Source organism: Pteropus alecto, unplaced genomic scaffold (assembly GCF_000325575.1).
Source record: "Pteropus alecto unplaced genomic scaffold, ASM32557v1 scaffold123, whole genome shotgun sequence".
In the NCBI taxonomy this organism is placed as follows: domain Eukaryota; kingdom Metazoa; phylum Chordata; class Mammalia; order Chiroptera; family Pteropodidae; genus Pteropus; species Pteropus alecto.
Window position 1 is genome coordinate 4,754,974 of NW_006433950.1, and position 26,031 is coordinate 4,781,004.

The following is a 26,031-nucleotide window of genomic DNA, read 5'->3' on the forward strand; positions in this document are numbered from 1 at the left end:
CAACTGCTTGTTTTTAGAACAGGCAGTGTCTGTCCTCTGGATTCTTCCTCTAAGGGGAGAAATGGACATTTGTACAGTGCAGTGTGATAATCATATTAGCACAGATTTGTGTGGCAGCATCTCCCTTAGCCTTAAAGTGCAGCTTGAGTCCGGCCTCAATGTATGAAAAGTCAGCAAGTTGCTGAGATGTAGATGGAAGAGTATCCAGGGAGAAGCAGGGAAGGAAAACTGTCCTTGAGGCAGTAAGGCTGGATCACTGGGAATCACGCGGTGTTAAGAAGTGCAGCTGGATCTTAAAGGCCCTTATGTGATATGTGTTACAGATTCTTAGAAAGAAACATACATATATAACCGAAAAAATAAGTTAATATCATGAAGAAATGGTAGATGGTGGGAAGGATACTATTATTATGTAGTGCATATCTTTGATTGGATCCTACATAGAAAAGCATATCTAAAAAGGACATTTTGGGGACAAGTGGGAAAATTTAATGTGGACTCTAATATTAATATTTACCTTTAAATTCCCGTTAAATTTCTTTGTAGGAGAATATGCTTATTCAGAGGTGAAATATCTCATGTCAGTAACTTACTTTCAGATGGTTCAACTAAAAGTAAAAATTATGTGGGGAGAACAAATGTGGTTTTAATGACTGATAAGTGGATGTTCAGTGTATTTTTCTGTAAAATAGAAAGATGGGGAAAACAAGTAAAGATGGCAATAATCTTTTAGAAAATATAATGTAAAAACTTCTATAATAACAACAAAGTATAACAGGCCTTGGAATAAACTTATCCCTTGTAGAAAAATTATTTAACTTGAATTAGATATTTTTTAAAACTGGGATAAATGAAGATATGCTAATGTTTCTGAATAGGAACATATATTAAGATATAATTTTTTCCAACCATTATATAGGTTTAGTCTAATTCCAGTGGTGTTCCCAGTGAGACTGTGAAAGCTGGGAACAAAAATGGCAATAGCCCCAAAAAGCAATTAGAGTTGGAGGAAAGGACTGATATTTCCTCTACTATTAGATTTTCACCCTATAACCAAATTCCAAGTGGATCAAAGAGTTAAATGAAAAAAATAAATCAGAATACTCAATTCAAAAGAAGGCCAAATTAGGAGGAAAAGGGAAAACATGAAAAGATAGTAAATGAATAACAATTAAATGTAAATGGTCTAAATACACCAATTAAAAGGCAGAGATTAAGATTGGACAAAAAAGCTAGACTTAATAACTTACTGCTTATATGTAATGCACTTTATAAAAACGCAAATAGTTTAAAGTAAAAGGATTATAACCCAAATGTCCCATTAACTGATGAATAAAATATAGATCCGTACAATGGAATATTACTCCGATAAAAAAGTACCGATAAAGTGCTGTGACATGGATGGACCTTGAAAACATTATGCTAAGTGAAAGAAGCTAGTGAAAGAATAGTATATGATTCCATTTATAGGAAATGTCTAGAAGGGGCAAATTTTTAGAAGCAGAAAGATTAGTGGCTGCCTAACGTTAGGGATACCGGAGTTTCTGCTAATGGCTACAGGGTCTCCTGGGGTGATGAAAAGCTGGGGAACATGCTGATGGTTGCCCGACTCGGGGAACACACTAAAAGCCACAGATTTGTGCACTTAAAATGGCTGAATTATATGGTGTGTGGATTATATCCCAATAAAGCTGTTTTTTAAAAAGTGAAAGAATGAAAAAAGTTATACATGCTACTAACACTAATCAAAAGAAAGCTTGGAGTGCTTCAATGTCAATATTAATATCTGAAAGTAGATTTCAGGGGAAAGGATATTTTTAGTGATAAACAAGGTCATTTCCTAATGACAGAAGATATACAATCCTAAACAGAATAAAAAAAAAAAAACATTTATAGTCAAGAGCTTTCAAAATTGATAGAACAAGTAGAGAAACTTATAAGGATATTCAAGATGTGAACAGTATCATCGACCCAACTGACTAATTGACACTTGTAGAACACTCCAAAAGCACCAACAAACACCTGGAACATTTAGACTACATTCTGGACCAGAAAACAAGTCTCAATTTTCTCTGACCACAGTGGAATTAAATCAGAAATCATTACCAAAGAGATCTGGAAAACCTTATAAGTTTTAGAAACGAAATTGCATATTTCTGTGAGTTGAGAAAAAATTGGAAAGTATTTTGAACTAAACATAGAAATTTGTGAAATGCAGCAAAAGCAGTGCTAAAAGAGAAATTGTCAGCACTAAAATACTATATTAGAAAGATTTCAAAAATTAGTGACCTAAGATTTCACCCTATGCAACTAGAAAAAGAGCAGGAACCAATGAAAGACAACTAAAAGGGGGAATTTTGGTCATTAAAAGCTAATTTTTTTTGAGGATTAAAATAATTAATACATCTCTGTATAGACTAATTAGGAAAGACAGGTTCCTAGCATCAGCAATGAGAGATCAGTGTAGGTCCTACAGCCAAAAGTCTGACAGGGAAAAACTTTCGGCCAATGAATGTGATAATATAGATGAAACAGACCAATTACCTGAAAGACAACTTCCAAAACATTCAAGAAATAGCAGTCTTAATGGCCCGTTATTTATTAATAAATCTAACATTCATTCATGATAAAACTCTGAGGGAACTTTCTCAACTTGATAAAAAATATATATTTTAAAAATCTATAGCTAACCTCATACTTAATGCTGAAAGACTGAATGCCTTCCCTCTAAGGCAAGGATATCTGCTCTGTCCATTACCTATTCAACACTGTAACTATAGGTCCTAGCATAAACAATAAGGCAAGACAGAGAGAGCATACTGATTGAAAAACCAGTCACAACATGATCTTCTACATAGAAAAATCACAAGGTCTATAGAAAATTACTAGAACTAAGAAGATTATAGCAAAGTTGCATGATTAACATATAAAAATCAAATGTATTTCTATGTAATAGCAATGACTAATCAGAAGTAAAAAATTTTCAAAACACTATTACAGCATTAAAAAATTAAATACTTACAGATAAGTCTGATGAAAGATGTGCAAGATTCGTATCCTGAAAATGAGAATCTTGGCGAAAGAAATTTGAGAAAATGGAGATAAATCATGTTCGTGAATTGGAAAACAATAACAAGATGTCAGTTTTCTCCCACTTGATCTATAGTCAACCCAATTCCTGTCAAAATCCAAGCAGAATTATTTGTATAAATTAACAAACTGGTTCCAGAATTTATTTGAAAATGTAAAGGAACTAGAATTAAAACAATTTTGAGAAACTTAAAGGACTCACACTATCTAATTTCAAGTATAAGCTACACTACTCAAGACACTGTGGTCCTGGTGAAAGTACAGACATACAGACCAAAAGAACAGAAGAGACTCCAGAAACAGACCACACATACATGGCCGACCGATTTTCAACAAAGGTGCAAAAGCAATTCAGTGGAGAAAGGATAGCCTTTTTCGACAGATGGTACTGAAACAATTGGATAGCCATATATAAGAATTATAGTAAACCTGCACCCAGACTGCACCATATACAATGAACTCAAAATGGACCACAGACCTAAATGTAAAACTTGTAACTATGAAACTTAGAAGTTAAATCATAGAAAATGTGGATACAGGTTACACGGATTTCTTAGATATGCATCAAAAGCATAATCCATAAAAGATGGATAAGATGGATTTCATCAAAATTAAGAATTTTTGCTCTTAAAAAGATAGAAAAAATAAGCCAGACTGGGAGAAAATTTTACAAATCTCATATATGATAAAGGATTACCAAAACTGAAAGAAAACTAAGCAAATTTAAAAGTGCATAAAGGATCTGAACTTCACCCATTATGTGCCTATGAGAATGGCTAAAGTTTAAAAAAATGACAACTAATGCTGGCAATGATGTGGAGCAGTTGGAACTTTTATATATTGCTGGTGGGAATGCAAAATGATATAGCATAGCCATTGTACCTGGAAATTAGTTTGGCAGTTTCTCATAAAGTTAAACATACCTTTATCACACAACCAGTAATCTCACTCCTAGGTATTTAGTCAGGTGGAATGAAAACAGGTTCAACAAAAACATGCTCATGAATGTTTATAATGACTTTATTCCTAATTGCCAGAAAGTAGAAAATAACCCAAATGTCCTTCAGCTAGTTAATGGATAAACGAACCTGTGGTAGACCCAGCAGATTACCACACTTTGCAATAAAAAGGCACAAACTTCTGATACACGTAGCGATATAAATCTCAAGCATACTAATGCTTAAGCGAACGACGATAGATTCGGCAGGCCATTTACCATGATTCCGTTTCTATGACACTGAGGAAAGGGCAGGGAACATCATCAGTAGCTGACTGGGGGTAGGTAAACTAGGAATGAAGGAATATTCTGGGGTGAAGAATCTGTTTTATATCTTTATTGCAGTGATTACATGACTATGTATTTGTCAAAACGTGTAGAACTGTATACTTATAAGGGTGCATTTTACTGTATGTAAATCTTTTAAAAAGGTTAGGATAAGCATCTAGTTAGTGGCTTGCCTATACATTATCACAACCTGGGCAGGTTTCAAAAAAATTCCAGCACAGAATTGAGTTTCTCCAATTAATGAAAGCAGTATTAGACTGTTGGTTAGAAAGATTTGTCGTCATAACTTAATAGGTACAGCTGAAATCAAGGAAGAATAAGTGAGAAGTACCTTGGGTCTAGAAGCAACCTATAACATCCTAGCATTTACCCTGCCATGAGAAAAGAATTAGCAAGTAACACAGTATCAATTAAGATGACTGATCACTAGTGCTACTTGTCAGGGCAGATTCAGTGGCTTGGTACAGCTTCATGAATAATTATGATAACATTGCTTACAGTATTAAACAATTAGGAAGAAAGAACATACTAATAGGAGACCAAACTATGACAGACATACCACAGAATACTTACTATATAGCAGTTAAAGAAATGTGATCCATATATACTGATATGGGAAGATCTAAGACAATTTATTATAATAAATGAATGTGAATATGCTTGGTATGTTTTCCATAAGAAGAAATGAACGGTGAAGTAGCACACAAATTTTTTTTAAACCAGTGAACTACCAGAAAATGTGATAAACTGACTTTTGGGGCTTTGGCAAAACTTAATGCCAAAGGTACTGTAAGTAGATCCAGTCTCTAGCACTTTGGCAATGTTCTTCTCAGTAGGGACTGAGAAAATAATTTGCCTAACTTTTCTCAATTCTCCAAGGATAATATGTAACTAGTGCATTTGTATATCATGCTAATAAATTACCTACAATGGATGCTTTAGGGAATTAAGGCTTATCTCTTGTGAAATTCCAGTTGACAATGGCTGCTAAAAAATGAGTAACACTAGATAAAAAGGCACAATACTTTGTAAAATCATGCTATTTTTTAAATAAAGGGAAATGGTGACATATGGAATTAATTAAATATGGCACTGCAATGTGATGCTCTATAGCTGTTGTAAATTAAAAAATCACAAATTTGTAAACTCTTACGTTGTGGAAAAGTGTACATCAAAATCACCTCTGGAACACTTTAAAAAATAGAAATACTCTTTCTCCACCCATGAGTCATCAGTCTCAGACATCTGAGAAGTGAAATTGGAAGTATAGTTAGTTATTTTCTCTACGAAAATGTTCAGACTCTTCAAGGTAAACCACTTAACTCATTTGAGGTTCTTTGCCTTAACACTGAATTATGTGTATAAACATTTCAACGTTTTTTTTATCTTTCCCCCCACTCCAGAGACTGAGAGAAATTAACAGTATGATACGGACAGGAGAAACTCCAACCAAAAAGAGAGGGATTCTTTTGGAAGATGGAAGTGAATCACCTGCTAAAAGAATTTGCCCAGAAAACCATTCTGCCTTGTTACGCCGTCTCCAAGACGTAGCTAACGACCGCAGTTCTCACTGAGGTTAGTCTGCTATACCGAACTGTCTTTTCACAGACCGTTTAACGCATGCTACACTGTGGGGCACTTTCCTTAATCCTGAGTCTTTGGAGCATTTTCACTCATACCATATGCCTTTTTTCCCCTACCACTCAGTGCTTGCTATCAAGAATCCAGACTGGGATTTTGTAACTCTTTGGCAAAGCTTTGACGAGTATGGCAGGACACAAAGCATGCTCAGATATGTGTGTGAGGTCTCAGCTGACATGCTCCCGAAGAGGAATTGTGTTTCAATTCAGTACTACCTGTTTTGTGGTCAGCTCTGGCCCTTGTGAAAAGCAAAGCAAAAACTTGTGTTTTTGTCCTAAAACACTTGGTAGGAGTGTGAGATTTCTGCACTCCTGAAGTAGAACAAGGGAGAGAGCCCAGATTCAGATGTCCTAGCTTATTAGTCTGAGCCCCCCATTCCCTTTGTGTAATTCTCCCCTCTTCCCGTTAGGTGTGATGCAGCGTGACCAGTGCTTGATTGTTTGGTGTGCAATGTGTGAGTGAACTTGTATAAGAAGTGGCACTTTAGGACTGTAAAAAGCATGATTTTGTAACCCAGATTTTGCTGTATATTTGTGATGGCACTTTCTACAATGTGAACTTTATTATCTTCTTTGATGCTTTTGTACTTTTTTAAACTGTTAAAACCCCCAGTAGCCACCTTCTGGGCATGTGTTTTAAATTTTCCAGTTTTTTTGTGAATAGGGATCAGCTGGCTAAGTGAAGATTTAAAATCAAGTTGAAGTAAGGGAATTAATATGAAAAATTATGACCTCTTTAGGAGGTAGTTATCCAAAAGACACGTATCTACTAAGGTGATACATTTTAAAATACCTTTGGGTGTGTTTCTGGCAGTTAAAAAAATAGGTATGAGAATTTAGGTTTTTATTAGTATATAGTACCATTTATACAAATTAGAAAAGGTTATTTAACAGCTATTGAATTATCTATATATACCTTTATTAATCACTATTCCAGCAGTTTTCAAGTTGAATGAATAATCTTATTAGGGAGAAAATTCAATTGTAAATTGAATCGGTATAAACAAAGTTACCAGGTAACTTCATATTGCTGAGAGAAAGATGGAACTTACACTGTTCAGTTAGAATAGTGTTCTGCAAAATTATTTATAAAACCTCTCAAGATATTTACTGCTATTGTAATTTTATATGAAAATAAGTATTTTTCAATAAAGCATTTATAAATTAATCTGTTCAGTTATATTGAGAAAAGGGTAGTTTCCTGCACAAATGACAAAGAACCATCATTTATTGGTTTATTTTGTCTCTACAAAACACATTAGTCATTCATCACTTAAATATCTGACTTCATTAGAAACCATTTTAACACTCTCCCCCCGCCATAAAAATACAGTAAGTAATTTGCTTTAAAAAAAAACTACGAACAGGTGTTCTGGTTTCCTCTCTCACCTAATATGCACCTCAGTGGTAGCAGTTTGTAAATCGGTAAGACAGTAGGCTGAAAACAGGTTCAAATGACCTTCCCCTTAAAAAGTGCTAATACGCTACGAACCGGCTCTCTCTGCTGCTCCTCTCCATCTCCTAACGTATGTACAACTGAAACCACTGATTTAAAAATCATTAGATAGTGCTGAACTGGCTACTCTATTAGTTTAAATGAATGCCACTTACCTTTAGCATTATATTCAGAAGAATACGTAAGCCTCAAGGTCCCCAATAATCTGGAGTACTGAACTAGATAACCACCCTAAAGACACTTCTGACAGAAGTAATGCATCACTTAAAGAGGTTTCCAAACCTTGCTGTTAGAACCTAAGCACACACGGACAACACTGTTCTCAGTCATCGTTCACACGGTTTTACTCTGCAGGCAGTCCTTTGCCATTGGTCAGCTTTAACTAGGCCCGAGTCCGGCAGCAAAGTGCATGGTGCACCAGATTCACCAGCTCTTACGTGGCTACTGTTTTCTCTTCTTTACTGAAAGGCTGTACTGAGCCAGGCTTTACCCATGACAGGCCAGCAACATGAACACTTTTATTGTGCTGTTCTTCAGGCTTCTTCTAGGCACAATCAAAAAGACATTAAAGAAATGACTGATGAGATTCCAGCACTGTACAAACTCATTTCCCCGACAGTTATTTGTAAATAATGAGTAATCTACAGTGAAGACATTTCAAAAGGAAACCAAGTTAACTATTTCAAAAATGGTTATGTACTTACTTTCTGGGTCAGCATCTTCTCTCTGGCTTCATCATGTACAGAAGGATTCCATGGAGAAAAGCTTAAGGAAGAGAAAGCTTTGACTTACTGAATCTGTACAACATTCATTTTTAAGTACTTAAGCCAGTTCCTATAACAAAACTTAACAAGGAACAATACTTTTGGAGAGTATTCTTTAATTAGTTGTCAGCATGTAAGTTTCAGAGGCGCTCTAAATTATTTTCTCACTTGATAACTATCCCTTATGGAGCACTTTCCACGGGTTAGTTCATTTAAGCCTCGCAACTATCCCTGAAGTAATGTTATTTAAAGGAAGAAAATGATGCACAGTAAAATCAAGTAATGGCTCTGGGTCACTGAAGCCAGCAAGTGCAGAAGCCAACCGCGTCTGTCTGCAGAGCCCAAGCCCCTTACCAGTGTGACACGCTACCTCCCCAGCATGCAGTGCTGCTGAAGGCCTGAGCCACCGATTCTTCAGTTCACAGTGCTCCTCCAGACACCCTCCCCAAGGTCAAGTTCTTATTGCTGAAGGAGCCCACTACTCACACCGTTCACGCTCATGCCATTCACCAAATCTGAATGTCAACATGGACATGGCAGTTCAAGAGGGGGCTCCAGCTGAAACTGCCAACTGTAAAGTCCTTACACTTGAGACTGCTCATTACAAGGCTCTTTAGGAAACCAAGGTCACTAAATAGTCTGCTACAGGCATAATGTGCCAGTCGACGTGAGACTTTTTAAGGAAAGAGCCCAAGAGGTACCAGGAATCAAGATGACAACCAGTAAGAAAGATGGTAGGCTAACAGATTACACACTCTCCCAAAAATCCCCATTTTAAGACCACCCGAAAAGTGAATGCATGGGATGGCAAAGTACGGTTTATCTAGAGAAGGCCACTTACCTAATGGCATAGGGGTCTTCTATTTTAGGCTGGTCAAACAAGCGAGCAGCGCACACCTTAACACTGTCAACCACTTTACTTTTAAAAAGCTGAACATCTTTTTCATACCTGTGTTAAAAAATTAAATCAAACGTTACCAGCAATCTGCTTCACTGTGATTTCGAATTTATCTTAAACGACACAGAGGCACATACAGCACCGCGGCCTCCGGGTTCAGGGCGCTCGTCGTGTCAATCTTGTAGAACACTCTCCGCGCGTACATCAGCACCTGCCAGATGTGGTTGTGGTTCCGCCTGGAGGGAAACACAGCGTGACCACCGAGGCTCCCTCTTGCTGACTTACGTCCCTACAGGAGGCGCTTCTTCACTAACCTCCATTTTGCAAACGCTCTCTTCACGTCCAGTTCACCGGAGGTGGGGTCCACCAGCGGGTGGAAGACAGGGATGTCAAACACCAGGCGCTGAATCAGAACAGAGACACACCTTTGTACGGAAGCGGCGGAGTTCCTCAGGCCCACACAGACAGCCGTAGAAAAGCGCTTCGGGACGAGGCGGTCGGGCTGTCACAGGGCTGCCTCAAAAGGGATACTTTACGCTCACCACTCTTTTATAAAAATTAGATTTTCCAGCCAAGTGGGGAGAGGGGAGTCCCTCTTCTCCACTACAGCACAATGACCGCCAGTCAGTCAGTCACGTACTAAGTGCAGTGGGACAGCCTCCAGCCTCACCGCACACCCTGGGCAGAGAAACAGTAAAGCTAACGGCAGAGGCTGACACAGCAAAGGATGCAACGAAGCACAAAAAGGCCCTCAAAAGACTACTGAGTGGACAGACATTTTGGGGAACTGAAATCATAAAAGCATTCAGTCAGGAAAAGAAACAAGAAATCCTCAACGCCCTTTAAGCCCTCCTCACTGACCCACAAATGAAGCCAGACTGTCCCCTACTTACTGGACAATCACCATCTGGGTAGTTATCAGGGATGTAAACTGTAAACTTGAACACACCATCTTGATAAAGTCCATGCCGTATGAATATTACTCCAAACCACACTACAGGAAAAATAAAAATAGTTAAGGCCTGTGTTCGTGTCGGAGGAAGCAGATATGCTACAAATATGTTATACAAGGAGTGAATCCTTCTTACTTAATGCAGAGCGGTAAGATGGCTGCACATAGACGCCTGGCAACTTCTGCTTCACCACTAAGGTACTGAGACAGAAGCAGCAGAATAATGAAATTAGATGGATGTACATGACACATACAGATCGAACCACCCCACAGTCATTTTCTGAGAAGGAGCAGTCTCCCTCAAGGGCCAGCTGTGCCCTAACCACACAGGCCGAGTCATCACAACCTCTCGCCCGGCCTTGACTGCTGCCCGTTCACTGGCTTCGTGACATGAGCTCAGAGAAACACATGAGCCAAAGAAAAGGCCCAAGTTAAAAATTAAAGCTAAATGGGGATACACAAAATATCCAGTTTTCCTCCTAGAAAGCAGCTTCCCCAAAACGTCATCTTAGAAATCACCCTGGAGGTAATTCTAAACAATGCAAAGCGATTTAAGTTCTGGACATTAATTTGAGGTAAATGAGAGTATTTATAAAATTATTGCTTTTGTGACTGTGGACAATAGAGCCTACCTACACATTCAAAACCGATTTTTAAACACTATTTTAGATAACCAGGGACTGGCCTGCACTTAGGTGTCACTTAAGGTTTGAACAGCAGTCTGTGTGGCACGGGGCCACGCTCAGATCTATCTGCGTGCTCCTGGTGAAGGTGGGCCCAGCGTGAGGCGCGGACACACACTCTGCTCCTGAGTTTGCCGCACAGCTCAGGCACCTGGGCGCTGGGCCCGAGTGTGAGAAATGATGGGTGCTGACCCATGGGAGATGACAAGCCACTGGCACGAGGGCTCCACTGGCTGTTCTGGGACCTAGTCACCCACTGACTACCATGCTGCCGTTTCTGAGCTGTGAGCCTAAATAAGTAAGGCTGTGAGCAGACGCTGAACAAAGCAGTGTTGATCTAAGGCCTTAAAACACATCACCGTGCCAGTCCTGAATTTTAATTACTAAATAGCTTATTGGACCTTAGTTGATAGTCTTTATTACTGACTTGCCATCGCACTTACTTTTAATCATTTTAAAGCAGTTATTCCATTTTTTAAATCACTAAAATTGAGCATGTCAACGGCATCATGGTTGGCAGAAGTATCTAAAGTGAAGTTTGCCAGAAAGGCAGTTTTGTGTTCTAATACAGACAGCAGATTTAACGCCACAATAGAAGCCTGTCCAAGTCACTGCCCAGCCTCAAACACAGGCCTCCATTATAAAGCTAACAGGACCACTGCTGCTGTTCGCTCTCGGCCCTTTACATGGGGGGTGCAGACTCTGTGGCCTCACAACGTTCGGACAGTGAGGGAGGGCTCAAGGGTGCTTTTAAAATGACTCCACATAAAAGGAATTTTGAAGTAACTGAAATTAAGAATTCTGTGAACTTCCTGCCCTTGTAACCAGTTACTAAATCAAATGCCATCTGCACTCATTCACTGTCTGAGCCCCGAAGATGCGCCAGGCACTCTGCAGAAGTGCCCACCTGCTCGTGCGATGACACGTGCAGCCTCACTCCAAGTTTTCACTTCATGACTAGTCAAGTTCTCATTACGTGGAGCCCAACTCTTTGTAACATCCCTGTAATTGCCTAATTCTGCCTCTGGGGGGTCACAGAGATTAAGTCAAATCCCTTTTCTAAAGACGGACCTTCAAATACAAATACAAAGACAAGTACTTCCTAGGTTTTCTCCAAGTCAGCAGTTCCAGTTCCTTTGACTGTTGACGCCCAAGGTCTGGCTTTTCCTACTGGGACCACCTCCCCAGTCTGTCAGGATGCCTCTTACAAGGTGATCACCAGAATGGAGCACAAAGCCCCCTGCTGGGACTGCCACCCAATACCTATGACAGAGCCACCCTCCCACTGTCCTTCCACAACGGCCTCTTCGGGAGGTGAATTCCTCACTTCATATTAAAGCAAAGCAAAATTAAGTGATGAGGTTCCTGACCTACCATAGGTGCTTAGTCTCCAAAATAGACGTGAAATTAAAGGACAGATTTGTCTTTAAATCTTATTGACCCAGGCTCTGAGTAAGAATTACACTTAGGAGAGGATACTTATATAACACTACCTAGGCCTTGGTTAAGAAAGATTACATTGCCAGCCGTTGCCTCTACCGTTCTATGAACACTGAGGTTGATATTGACGGGGTATGGGTTTGAGCTTGAGGATTAAATAGCTGCCATTTACTGAGCCCAGTCCATGGGAATACATGTCATTCTTTATCTTCAAGAGTCATTCAAAATGTAACCAAACAGTTTTGTTAAGAACTTACAATTCTGCGAGAAGAGAGTATTCCAGGTAGAAGGGCCCGTAAGAAGCATGAGTGCCGTTTGTTGACTGTGCTGCCGGGGCAGGAGACGTAGGCTTCGTGATGGGCAAGGCATTTTTGGGGATAGAGGGCAGCTGCTTCTTGGGGGCAGTGCGTGGAGGACTGGTGTTCCCGTCCCCTGTTAATGTCTTCTCTTCTCCATCGGATCGCTATTCAAGACGAAGCAGTGAGAACATGTTAGGATGATTCTTTTTTTCTCTCAAGGTTTTGTTTTTTTTTTAAATTAGTTTCAAGTATACAGCACATTGGTTAGACATTTATATAGTTTATAAAACAATCCCCCTCATTGCTCCTTTTCTCATCTGGTTTTCCACCCAGCCAATATATTAATGCTAACTGCATTCCCTATGCCGTGCTCCCCATCCCCGTGACCATCAAGTACTAATTTGTACGTCTTTAACCTGTTACCCCATTCTCCCAGTCTCCCAACTCCCCTCCCCTCTGTCCATCACCAGATTGTCCACTATATTTGTGAGTCTTGTTAAGATGATTCTTAAATCACGAGAGTACATATGATGTATTTAGCCCTCGACCTAAAAGCTGCAGTTACTCTTTTACAAGGACATGCTAGCACCATGCTCTAGACAACGCGAAAGTCCTTTGAGCAGGTGGACCACTAGAAAAACATTAGAAACCTCTTTTTTTAGCTGCAGCCTATAAAAACAAAGCCAATATTTAAAAGATTTAAGTGAAACAAAGAAAGTGTTTTAGTGGCCCCCAAAAGAGGGCGAGGGGTCACTAAACAATGAGACAACTGTAAAAGATCAGAAAAGTCCCTGGGCACTTAGATGCTATACAAGGTCAGGTGCTCAGCAGCTCGAAATAACAGATGACTGGGGTTAGTCACCCCCTGATGTTAGCACCTGGGTTAGAAGCAAAGAATGAGGCTGTTCTCTTACTTGCAATGTGTCTGATTTTGATCTTATCCCTAATGGATATGTTTCCACATTTGGACTATCACCAGCATAAACTGTCACCCATAGTAGAGACAAAGTCTAAATGAGTCAGAGACTCAACTGCCATCTCATAGGTACTTGCTTGGCTCCAGTACAGCAAAGGCTGTTTAATTAGCTGTATTAAAAATGTGTATCATGTGCATAGGAAAAAAAAAATTATCAGAGGTGCTCTCATAGAGGTGGAATTATGGGTTATAGTCTTTCTTTGTCTGCCTATTTTCAGCTTTCCTAAAATGTATTATTTTTGCAATTAAAAACAGATAATTTAGAAAAATTAAACCAGTAACTTCGAGACTTGACCACACTGGACTGACTCTTCCCAAGCCTTTTCTAACTATAAAATCTTGCCGTTTAAAAGAAAACTATTACATATATGTCACGAATTTCATCATGTGTAAATAAAACCTGTCAAAATAATCTTAGAATTGTGATGACCAGATGGTTTCTATTTGAGATGCGATCTCCGTCTCAAAACCTGACATTAATTAACAAAATAATTATTTCTCAAAGGTAAAACCTGAACTAGAAAAACCAGGTAATCTTGTTAAGATTACAGGCAACCTCAGTATAAATTATTTTGGCCTCTATTCTGATGCAAGTGGTTTCCTAACTAAATTTATCAACAGTACCTACTTTGCGTACAGAGCTTGTAGACATGCTCCAGAAAGGGTTCATAACGTGTACTCCACACAAAGAAATTTAGAAGTCTGTGACATTAAACTCTCCGTCTTCGGAATTCACGTTACCTTAAAATGAAATGGGAAAACAGAGACATACCAATACCAAAAGTTAAGACTTGAAAAATAATTAAGAACTAAATACAACACTCTAAATAAAAATACAATATAATATTATGTAGTTACAAAAACGTAGGGGAAAAAAGTTTTCAGAAATAGTACCTTTCAAGTACCCCCCAAAAAAGTGCCAAGTGCTCGCCAGGACTCAGCGTGTTTAGTGGACACAGTTCAGCTTTGGTGCCAGATATGCAGAAGATATGGACAATAATAGTCGCTACTAGCATGCTATCTAGGCATTTGACTACTGGGACAGCCAGGTTCAGAATGCACTGTACTCACGTAAAAAAGCCTCAGTGTTCGCAGGGTTATGAGGAATTGAAGATCCAAGGAGGCTGATTTAAGTGTTTCTTAAAGGAGCTGTCTTAAGTACAAAATGATTCTCTCCAGTGAAAATAGTAGCCAAAGAAATAAGGAAAAACATGTGGGAGGGAGAGCATATAAGACAGAGAGGGATAACAGGGTCCAGTCGGGACTGTCCCCCAGTATGACCTTTTCCAACTGCTCCAAGTATGGAAACTGCAGAATTAAGCATTTAAGGATTTGCCAAGCAGTACATACAAATGCAACAGAGAAGTGCAAACAAGACATTTCACAAACACAAATCTTCCACCAAAGCTTTAAGCAGTGGATAAAAAAGCATGTCTCAAAGGTCACAAAGTCAGTGGGTCATTTACTAAAAATACAAAGGAAGAGAGGCAAAGTTAAACCATGAGAGCCCAGGAGTAGGAGCAGGACAACTCTGCCTAGCGGTTCCCGTTCCCCACCTGGGTCCCTTCAGAGCATGCGCCTCCTTTGAATTCCTATCTGCACCAAGCAGAAGGCTGAAGGTGAAAAGGGTCAAAACTTAGCAACGTTTTACTCAATTCATAAGCAAATCATTAGGGGATCATGTACCACATGTCCCTAATCAGCAAAAATGTGTTTCCTGGCAAGCCTATGACACCCACAGGTGGGCATGAGATCACCCACACTCCACCAGTGCCAATTACTGCTGTTTTGCTTTCCAAGACATACTGCCACCTGGTAATTAAATCAAAGCAACGAGGATCCTGGTTCTTCCACAAACCTGTTGACTTACATCCAATAAACAGCAATTTATCACTGAGAGCTCCCTGCAAATCTGCTTTTAAAGGTGACTACGAAGCGTGGAAATGGGTGCTACATCAGAAATGCATGGAGGCATATTCCTGTTGGGCCCGAATGACAACACTGGTCTCCAGATCCACAGAAATGTGCAGCACCCCACTGGCATCCGGGACACACCTGGTTAACAGGGGGTCCCCTCCTCTTGGGACACAGTGCTCGCCACCATGTAAATTTACTGGAGTGGATTAAGTCACCTGTAAGGTCCTCTCCAAGTCTAACAGCTAATGATTCTGTAACTCTGCCTTTAAGAATCAAATAAAACCTGCCCCCAGGTCCTACCACCTTTGGCAGGAGGCACTGTCTACTGCTGCCTCTGGTTCCAGCAGCATCGCCTGGAGAAATTAAACATGCTTTTTGGGAATAACACCACCATTAGATGTCTACCCAGACACAGTGTAGCATTTTCCAACAGGAGAGACACAGATGGAAGGAAGAATGCATCCTAGTCATTAGAAAGCAATTTTAGAATTTATGGTGAGGCCCTACAGACACCACGTTTGACTGTCTTCATGTCATACGGCTGAGAAGTCAGGGCTTAGACCCGTATGAATGATCCGTACAGGGCATGAGCCACAACTGGAGACGACCCCCGCTTTCCTACTATGTGCCATAGTCCCTGAACAGCCTTAAATTCCACATTAAGAGGCGATGGAGCAGGGCCCAAAGAAAAGACGCAAACAACCTCGGTCCTGGCCCCAGCTCACTAGGGACAGCCAGGACCGGCACCTTCGCCCGCGGCGGAAACCCATCTCTGCGCACGCTGAGAATCTGGACAAACCTGTCTCGAGGTGATGCAAGGCAGGGGCCATGTCCCGGCCTTACGGCTACCTAGAGGCCAGCCCGACACGCAAGCCCCTCGGAGCGGGCTGAGGGCCTCCGGGGCTCAAGGACCACCCCCGCCCCTCAGCTGGGGCTCGGGGACGGAGCCGGGCGTTTAGTTGGCCAAAGAGGGCGGGACCTGGACGGGGCAAGCTGGCCGGGCCAGCCTCCTTTCGGCCAGCCTGGCCAGTTCCCAGACAGCCTCCAGCGCCCGCCCCGAGCCCCTCGGCGGCCGGCACAGCAGGTGCCTGCAAACGCGAACAGGTGCCCAGCCCGACCTCCGTGTCCCAGTGCGGCCGCCGTCGTAGCTGCGGAGTCCAGAGCGTCCAGCAGGCAAACGAATACCGGGGCCGAGGACGCTGGCGGCCCGAGCTTAAGGACTCCACGGTCCTTGCGTACCTACCAGTCGGCCTGGCAGTTCACCTTCTCTTGGTGCCTTCAACGCAGGGCTCCCGTCCGCTGAGCGCCGTCGCGGCCCGACAGCATCTCTGGCCGCCGCGCCAGCCCAGCCCCTGCCTGCTCCCGGCCCCGCCCTACTCTCGCCTCGGGCTCCACCCCGCGCCCCACGCCCGGCCCAGTCGCTTCCGCCCAGCCTCCTGGCAGCAAGTGGCTCGCACACCTGTCCGTCAAGGGCATTCTTCCGGGGGCTTTGGGACGACAGCACTCCGTCCTGCCAATCAAATGTACTGCACTCGGGTGGGGCGGCACTTGACCCGCCCCTTACGTAACAGGGCCTGAGCGAACTGTCAGTTACGAAAAATAGCTGCGATGGATGAGGAGGCTACAGGCCAGCGCCTGTACGTAATTGGCCACCGCGTCTGCCAGTCCCCTTAGAGGTCCGCCCACAGGTTTGTGCGTGGCCGACGCAGCCATTCAGGGAGGCTGTGACTGCGGGTCTTCCTAGCCAGGGCGGGGCCGGGGCCGGCCTGGGGTCCCCACTAGAGACTTAGGGGGCGGCCGGTCGGCCACGCCGTGACCACCTTGGGGTCCGCCTCCTATGTTTACTGTCCCCGGGGTTCCCGCTTGGCCTGAGGCCGGCACGTTGGGACCACCGCGGTGGGCGGCCGGGCACGAGACGGTCTGTCAGGTTGGGAGGACCGGGAAGAACGCTTTACGTAATGTTGAGAAACACGCGTTTTCTGTGTCAAAGAGTGGAGGAGCTGATGGGTACTGATGATGGGGACAAAACTCTCAAGGCATCCCTTGGCGGTAGCGCTGCCAGAGGAGCTTTGGAAAAATGTACGTGTCGGACCATCGGACCCAACCTATGGAACCCGATTCGGGGCGGCGGGGGTGGGGCGAGCGCCTGGAATTTACATTGGTCACAAGTTTCCCTGGTGATTCTGGTGCGCCCTGAACCTTGAGAACCTCTTCCACGGCACCACAGCGCCTGGTCCCGATTCTTAACTTTCATTTTCACCTCGCAAGCCCTCACACTGACCTGGAACACCTTTACCAACGCCAGCACTGCTCAGAAGAAGCCTGCCACGGGAGCCATGTCACACTGAGTGAAGTCTAAACTCAGCCCGACTTACAAGGCACACCCCGTGCTGGCCCCGTTCCCACGTTCCCATTCCCACGTCTGCCCCCACACCGATTCTGCGGCTGCTGCCCTGGGCTTTCGCGCCTCCAAGCCTCCTCTTGCCATGGTGCCTTCTCTTGGGAGACCCCCCCTCCAACCTAACTTAGTATCTTACACTCAGATGAGAAATAGCCCTCTGACCGGGTTGTTTCTTCAATTTGGGGTTGCCTTTGAAATTGTGGTAAAACGACCTTGTTAAATGGCAGGCGGCCAGATTCTGCTCGCGCTAATCCCAAGAGCTGGTTCTAAAGTCCAACTTCCTTCCACAGCTGGAAACACTCTTAAGCCAGTTCTTTTTGTCCAATTTGAATACACGTCGGAATGTTGTAATGCCCTTAATATCAGGCTCGATGAGTAAAAAAGGATAAGCGGGGAAATCCTTTCTTCTGGCCACAGGTGGTCCTGGGCACCTCTCTGGGCCAATCCCTCACAACCGTGTTTGCAAGCTCATCATCCTCTCCCAGACTTGTTTCTGATCTCACCCTCTGCATCTCACCCCTTCCCCAAGCTTCACTGAGGACTCCTATTTCTCCAGGTCAGACTGCGCTGCCACTGAGCCTCAAATGGCGTGTACCCAACTGCTCACTTGGCATTGATGCCCCAGACATACGTTGGTTAGAATCCTTATGGCTGTACGTACCAGGAAACCAACTTAAACTGCCTTTCTTGGCAAGGGAACTTATCTCCCACGGCAGGGCCGGCTCCCGGCTTCAGGCACTGCTTTCTTTACAGTCCCTCGAATTACATTTTCGTGCTGGGTAGCAAGATGGCTGCACCATTCCGGGCACGCCCAAATGTGACACAGTCTAGCAGAAAAAGGATCCTTTGCTTTCAATGATCTTTTTCGAAGAACAAGAATAGCTTTCCCAGAAGCTCACCACGTTTCAGTGACCTGAAATGAGCTACTGGGTCTCTCTGCCCACAACTAAACCAACCCAGGGCAAATGGAATAAGTCCGCCATGACTGGCTCAAGCCAATCGAGATTGACCCTGAATCCCCAGCCTTTAGGCAGAGGCGTGCTATATGAGATCTGTGTTTGGAAAAGGCCACTTTGTATGGAGAACAGATTGCAGAGCTGCAGGAGTAGGACAGAAAGAAACCAACTCCACACGGATTCGATGGTGGAGATGGAGAAGTGAATGACTTCTAGAGAAAGTCAAGAAGTGGAATGGACAGGACTTGGCCATGGGTTAGATGTAGGGGTAGGTGGGTAAAGATGAGGTGGGTATCAGACAGCTAGATGAGTGGCCTGAGCTACTGGATGAATGGTGAGGCCATTCACTGAGATGAGAAACAGAAAACCATACTGTTTATGGGAGAGTGGAAAATGGTGAAATAGTTCTGTTTTGGATAAGTAATGTTTGGGGTGTTTCTATAAATATTTTGGCTGATGTAACCTGATACCCATTTATTTACCTCTTCATTGCTGACAGAGCCGTCATTTTTCTTGAGTCCAACCCTTTAATGGTTCCCCATCACTCTTAGAGCAAAGACCAAATTCCTTACGGTGGCTGTGGGCCCAGCGTGGCAGGGCCAACACCCGTGTAGCCCCACTTGTCCCAAGTCCAGCTGCTCACCCTCTCAGAACTCCTTGGAGGAGTGATGCCCTGCGAGAGAGGGCCTTTGCACTGGAGGTACCCTTTGCCTGGAACATCCTTTTCTCCCCCCTCACGCAGATCTTAGCCCAAACACCACTCCCTCTGGGCCATTGTTTATTTGGGAGATGACTTATTAGTGTCTTTCTCCCACGCTACACGCTCCATGAGGCAGCAACCACATCTGTTGTGCGCTTTATGGTCTTCCCAGCACCCAGTCCAATGCCCGGTTATAGTGAGTGTGTGATGAGTATTTGACCAATGAAGGACAGAAGCAACTAGATTATATTTAAAACACCTACCTACCAAACGCCTGCCCCCAACTCATTATTGAAGGTGAGGATGCTTTAGTCAAAGGGCAATGAGGCAGCCTTGAGGTACCATTTCAGACTAAAATATAAAGTACTGAGGGGGAAAAAACCCTAACATTTTCAGTCATTTCATATTACATTCATTATTCTAAATTTTTGGAGCATATCTGATATCTGTGTCAAAAGATGGATTCTTCTTGCATCAGGACTTAACAGATGTGCGTATTCAAGACTCCTGCTCCTATTCTAATCAGCAAAATAGTCGCTGAATCCATTCTTTCAGTTTGTGGGAAGTTAATTGTACAAAGCAGATCGCTGACTTAAGGGAAGCCTTAACAGGCAAAATGATGGTGAATTGAAATGTGTATATATTTCAGACGTGCATACACAGGAGCCAATATTTTAAGTTAAATCCATTTGCCCCTAAACTCTTCTCTGAAAGGAAGATTCCTATATAGTGTGGTACTTGTGTCACATACTGTTCGAGATACATAAGATGATTATAGAGCTACACATTTATACATCAGAAAAAAATAACATCAAAACCATGATTTTATGGATAATAATGTTTAGGATGAGACCACAGTAGGCATTTAAGTTGTTTTTTTAAGTGAATGGATTTAAGGGAGGACCTTGAATCCTAGTTAATAATAATCCTCATAGATGACAGACAACAGGAATTCCTGACCATGACTGAAGTTTGAGAAACACTGCTATAGAGTATATGAGTGGCTTTCTTCATCCTCATTGATCATCATAATTCTTGCTAATAGCATCACAAGTGTGCTTTCACTTTTTGGCTTCACCACATTTTCCTCCCTGCTCTGTTCACTATAACTCCCGCCCTTGAGTAAATTAGTGGATGAACAGATGATTAGATAGGTGAAGGGATGAATTTTACAGAATACAGCATTTCAAATCTAAATCAGAGTAGCTGATGGACTACTGTGAATATTTATGCTTTAAGGAAAAGCTACCAATACACCACATAGCCGCTCAGAGAGGGCTGGAAGGGAATCAATTTCCTTTTATAATCAAACAGCATTTTGAACGTGGCATGACACTGCAAATAACAGCCCATTCTCTTAGCATGCTGCTGACTGTGCCACCAGCCACAAGAGCAATCTTCTCTTCGACTGGTGTTATCTTTGCAAAACCACCTCCCTCTGTGGTTTCAAAGCATTTGGAAAGAAGATAAAGGCTGAAGGTCAGTTCTAGCTAGAGTGGCAGATTCAGAAAAAAGAAACCAAAGAGAGAGAAAGCAATGTGCATCCATTGATAAAGAATTCGGGGCTCTGAATTCAGGGCTGTGGGCACTGTTCCAGACGTAGACACCTTCCTTTCTTACAACAGGTAAACAGTCATTCGTGAAAGACAAGGCATCTCAGCGCTTTTGAGAATCCGCCACCCGAAGCGAATGACAGTCACCATCATTCATTCCAGCTTTCAATGATGAAAATTTCAGTCATACAGAAAAGAGAAGTACAACGGCCATCCTCGTACTCACCACCGAGGTTCGACAATGGGTAATGGTTTTGCCTTTTCCTCTTGAATCATTTAAAAATAACTTGCAGTCATCATGACCTTCACTCCTAAATACGTCATCGTGTATCTAAGGGCAAGGACAGTCCCCTGCAGAACCGCAGTGCCACAATCACACTTGAGAAAATTCTCTAAATTCCTAGCCTCGTTGCATACCCACACCTATTTAAATTGCCCTGGTTGTCACCTAGCATAAAAAAGCTTTTATGGTTATTATTTTCATAAGCCAGGATCCAATCAAGATTCATTCATTGCATTGGGTTATGTCTCTTTGATCTCTTTATTCTAGAAGTCTTTCCACTTCCCCCTCTGTATCCCCTCCCAACACGGACTGTCTGAACAGACCCGGATGTCGGTCACCTTGACCCTCTATCCTTGTACTTCTCGTAAACTGTGAGGTCTGAAGCGCTGGTGAGACTGGGCATTACTGGCGGAAGTGCTTCCTGGGTGAGGAGTGTATTGTGACGCCCCCGCCCCCAAACTACTGATTTAGTAGAACTGCCTCCCAATGATCACTCGTGAACAACTGAAAACAAATATGATCTGTGCTAATTCCGGTATTGTAAATACTGGTAAATTCTGAAGTCTTCGGTTGAGTCATTTGTCTAGTCCTACTTCCCTCTCTACAGGCTGACATACTGTGACTTTCTCACAACTATCAATGAGTCCATCAAGTGGACTTGCTCTCACGGCCTCTGGCTGAAATGCTAGTCGAGCTGAATCCAGTTGAAAAAAACTGAACAGGGTTCAGGGGACACTAGGTGGCGAGCTGCGGTTGCCACACTAGTAAGAAGCAGCGGAATCTCAGGGAGGGGGATTACGCATTTCACGCATTTCACGGGGAAGCCTCCACCGCATCCCACCTGCAGCCACGCCCGGGCCTCAGGTGCACTGTCCCTTTTAAGAACATTCACTTTTTCTCTCTGACGTGACAAGGTACCAAACATTACTTAATGTGTGGAGAAGAGAAAATAAAGACTTCTATAAACTGCAGGAGTATTAAGGGCAGGTGCACTGTTGCTTCCTTCGGGAATGTGACCACGCGAAGGTGACAGCAGAGACCCTTAGTGCATCTCCTAATGAATGGTCGTGTCTTCCCTGGAAACGGACAGCAGTTTCTCCCCAAGGCCTGTGTTTGGCTCTCCTCTTCCAATTGACAATAAAAGGCAGCCCCGGGCAGCTCTGCGGAAGGCCGGGGAGGCGCTGGGCGGGTCTGGAGGACGCGGGGGCGCGTGGGGGGCGCGCCCTCTGCTGTGCCGCGCGGGGAACGCACGCGGCCGGCGCGGGATTTACTCAGCGTGATTCTCGTGGGGGACCGACTGTCCGCACGGTAAACACACGCGTGCCCTGAACACCAAGCCTGATCTACATTTGCTCCCCTGAAAGCATCCACTCCTAGGGGTTTTAGATTTCCGTTGGGCAGAGTGCTCCCCAGCCTCGGGCGCGGCAGCACCCTATCAGGGGCTCGGGTGCACCCCATCCGGGCTGGGGTGCACGGAGCCGCAGGATGGCGCCAAGGGGCGCATTTTGCTGGCCCTCCACCTATGGCGCCCTCAGCGGGCTGCGAGCGTCGCCTCAGCGCCCCCCTCAGGGCCGCCCCACTAGGAAAGGTCACGCCTTTCGCCCCAGAGCCGCGCGCTGGCGCCGCACTTGGCGTCCCCTCCACGACTTCATTCCTCCGTGGAAACCCGGACTCGGAGTCTTCGTTCCCCCAAAACGGAAATGAGCGATGCCCACGCAGCCCCTCCGCGCACACTAGGCTCAGAGCCCGAAAGGGACGAAGCTCCAGCCGGGGCCTCCGGCCCTGGCCCGGACAAGGGGAGGGCTCTGTCCCTGTAGGAGGTGGCCGGGGGACTGAGGGGCCAGAGGGATCAGGAGAGGCTGAGGGCTGGGGGTGTGAAGGCAATGGCTGCACCTCCTCCAAAAGGCGCCGCACTCACGCCACGTGGGAAGGCTGCGACATTGCTCAGGTGTCGGGCCAGCCCCAAACATGCCCGGGAAAGACAGGTCGACAGCTAGGCGTCTCTGGGCCAAGCTTATGCTCAGGTCGAGATGTGGGGGCGGAGGTGTCACGGGGGAGGTACCTCACTCCTGGTGACACAAGTCACTCAAGAGTTAGCTCATAACCCGAGGGTCCTGTGACCCAGTGTCTCAGGACAAACATGTATTTTAAGCATTGACCAAGTCCCAGTTGCTCTGGTTGCACTGGTCTGGGGGCATCAGCACACACCTGTCAGAAAGCGGACTAACCCAGGTGACAAGCTCTCTGGTGTCAGCTGCGGAAATCCAATTACCAAGAGGGTTTGGGAGAAAAGTCACAACCCTATCCAGCCACATCCTCACAACTATACTGGGTTTACTGGGGTCTTCCTACCTTAAACCACACCGCGTGGGGGGCAGTGAGGTACCCCGCATACCACCGCCTCACCCTTTTCTTCCTTTCTGGAATAGCCAGTCACTTAATGCAGCCACTGGTGCCAGAGGCCACTCGACAGGAAACTCAAGCTGATTAGAGGGTGTGTCACTATTGCTTCCTGACCAGAAATGACACTCGGCAATAAAATGCAAAGTCACACACAGAGAGGAAAGGGAGCAGAGAATATGCTGCAAATCAGACAATCTCGAATCATTTAGACACCTCCACTGCCACGACCTGGTCCCAGCCACCACGACCCCTGACCTCTCATTTGGATGACAGCACCACCCTCCTCGCTGGGCTCCAGCTTTCCCCGCCTCCTCCCAGTCTATCCTCCACACGACAAGGGAGCACACCGAGCCCCAGGTCAGGCCATGTCACACTCTGCTCAGGTGCCGTGGCTTCCCATCTCATGCCAACTAAAGACCCACGGGAGCCCAGGCGGCCTGGCTGCTGCCACCCACTAACCTGTCCCCACTGCCCTCTGACCTCATCCCTCAGCACATTTCCCCTCCTCAAGCCACTCTCTAGCCTCAGTGGACTCTGCTGCTCCTGGAACATTCCAGGTGTGCTCCCGCCTTGGGGCCTTTGCACCTGCTGTCCCCACTACCTGGAATGCTCTTCGCCCACGTGTCACACAGTCACCCTATCACCACTTCGGTTTTGTTTCCCCCAATCGATACGGGGTGTTTATCGCGCTGTGGCCTTTCAATGCTGAAACGAGAAAAATGGCATGGCTGGATATTTTGTTCTCAAACGTCTTAAAGAGTTACGCTGAAGTCCGCCCATCTCTGCTGATGCCAAACACGCTGCAATTATTTCTGCAATACTATTTTGTTTTAAAATGATAAATGCTCAGCTAGTCAAGACATAATTGTGAGTAAGCAGATTTTTTTTTTTTTTAGTATAGGATTTCATTATATCGGAGAACTAGAAATTGGTAAAAGTTCCATGAATACATGCAGCAAATGTAGTTCTGTGACTTTTATTTTGTGCCATAGCTTCTTTAAAACACACGCGTGCGCGTGCGCGTGCACACGCACACACACACACAGAGTTTTATTCTTTTGCGTTTGGATATCCAGTTCTTCCCACACCATCTTTGAAGACCGTCCTTTTCCCGTTCTGTTTTCCTGGTATCTTGTCAAACATCAGCTGACTACATATACGCGTACATTTATTCCTGAGCTCTATTCCATCCTATTGGTGTATATGTCAGTTTTTGTCAGTATCGTACTGTTTCGATTACGGTAGCTTTGTGATATATTGTGAAATCAGGAAACGTGATGCCTCCAGCTTCTCTTCTCGGGATTGCTTTGTCTATTTAGGGTCTTCTGTGATTCCACATGAACCTTATGATTATTTTTTCCATTCCTGAAAAAAAATGCCTTTGGGATTTTGATAGGTGTTGCATTGAATATGTAGATCACTTTTTGGGCAGTATGAACATTTTAACAAGATTAATTCCTCCAATCCATTAACACAAGATGTCTTTTCATTTATTTGTATCTTTTAAACTTTCTTTCATCGGTATTTTATAGTTTTCGATACACAAGTCTTCCACCTCTTTGGCTGAGTTTATTCTTTTTGATGTTATTCTGAATGGGATTGTTTTCTTGATTTTCTTTTTGGATAGTTTGTTGTTAGAATATAGAAATGCAACTGATTTTCACATGTTGATTTTGTATCCTGCAACTTTATTGGATTTATTAGTTCTAACAGTTTTCTATGGAGTCTTTAGCATTTTCTACATATGAGATCATGCCATTTGCAAATAGATAATTTTACTTCTTCCTTTCTGATTTGGATGTCTTCTATTTCTTTTCCTTGCCCCTTGGCTCTGGCTGGGACTTCCAGGACTACGTTGAATACAAGTGACAAGAGTGGGCATCTTTGTCTTGTCCCTGATCTTACGGGAAAAGCTTTCAGGTTACACTATTGAGTATGACTAGCTGTGGGCTTTTCATATATGACCTTTATTGTTTTGAAATAAATTCCTTCGATGCCTAATTTGTTGAGTTTTTTTTTTTAATCACGAAGAGACATTAAATTCATTAAATGCTTTTTCTGCATTTGTTGAGATGATCACATGATTTTTATTCTTTGTTCTGTTAATGTGGTGTATCACACTGACTGACTCAACATATTGAACCATCTTTGCATCCCAAGGGTAAATCCCACACGGTAATGGTGCATATAATTCTTTTACTGTACTGCTGAATTCAGCATGCTCATATTTTGTTGAAGATTTCGGAATCTGTGTTCATCGATGCACTCCGTTCCCTGCTCAGATGCCCCCTTATCAGTGATGTCTTGCCTGACCACCTGATTTAAAATAGCAACT

General features: G+C 43.8%; 2 protein-coding genes across 3 annotated transcripts in view; one reads left to right on the forward strand and one right to left on the reverse strand.

The window, feature by feature from the left end:
- Nucleotides 1-7,183, forward strand: part of RBL2 (RB transcriptional corepressor like 2) — a 42,905-nt gene extending 35,722 nt beyond the window's left edge. The window contains exon 23 of the mRNA XM_025044598.1: nucleotides 5,779-7,183. Within this exon, the coding sequence (XP_024900366.1) occupies nucleotides 5,779-5,949 (171 nt within the window). The 3' untranslated portion in view covers nucleotides 5,950-7,183. The remainder of the gene's footprint in view (nucleotides 1-5,778) is intronic.
- On the reverse strand, nucleotides 6,845-16,778 carry AKTIP (AKT interacting protein). 2 transcript variants are annotated; one of them, XM_006908756.3, is made up of 10 exons: nucleotides 16,644-16,778; nucleotides 14,112-14,224; nucleotides 12,466-12,671; nucleotides 10,222-10,286; nucleotides 10,027-10,127; nucleotides 9,448-9,536; nucleotides 9,271-9,369; nucleotides 9,077-9,184; nucleotides 8,176-8,236; nucleotides 6,845-8,012 (listed from the first exon to the last, which is right to left on the reverse strand). In XM_006908756.3, the coding sequence occupies exons 2-10, from the start codon at nucleotides 14,151-14,153 to the stop codon at nucleotides 7,905-7,907; spliced, it is 879 nt and encodes a 292-aa protein (XP_006908818.1). In that variant the 5' UTR covers nucleotides 14,154-14,224; nucleotides 16,644-16,778; the 3' UTR covers nucleotides 6,845-7,904. The 2 variants fall into 2 exon arrangements, with proteins under 2 accessions (XP_006908818.1, XP_006908816.1); XM_006908754.3 differs by having other exon boundaries at nucleotides 7,226-8,015.
- Between the last annotated feature and the right edge of the window lie 9,253 nt (nucleotides 16,779-26,031).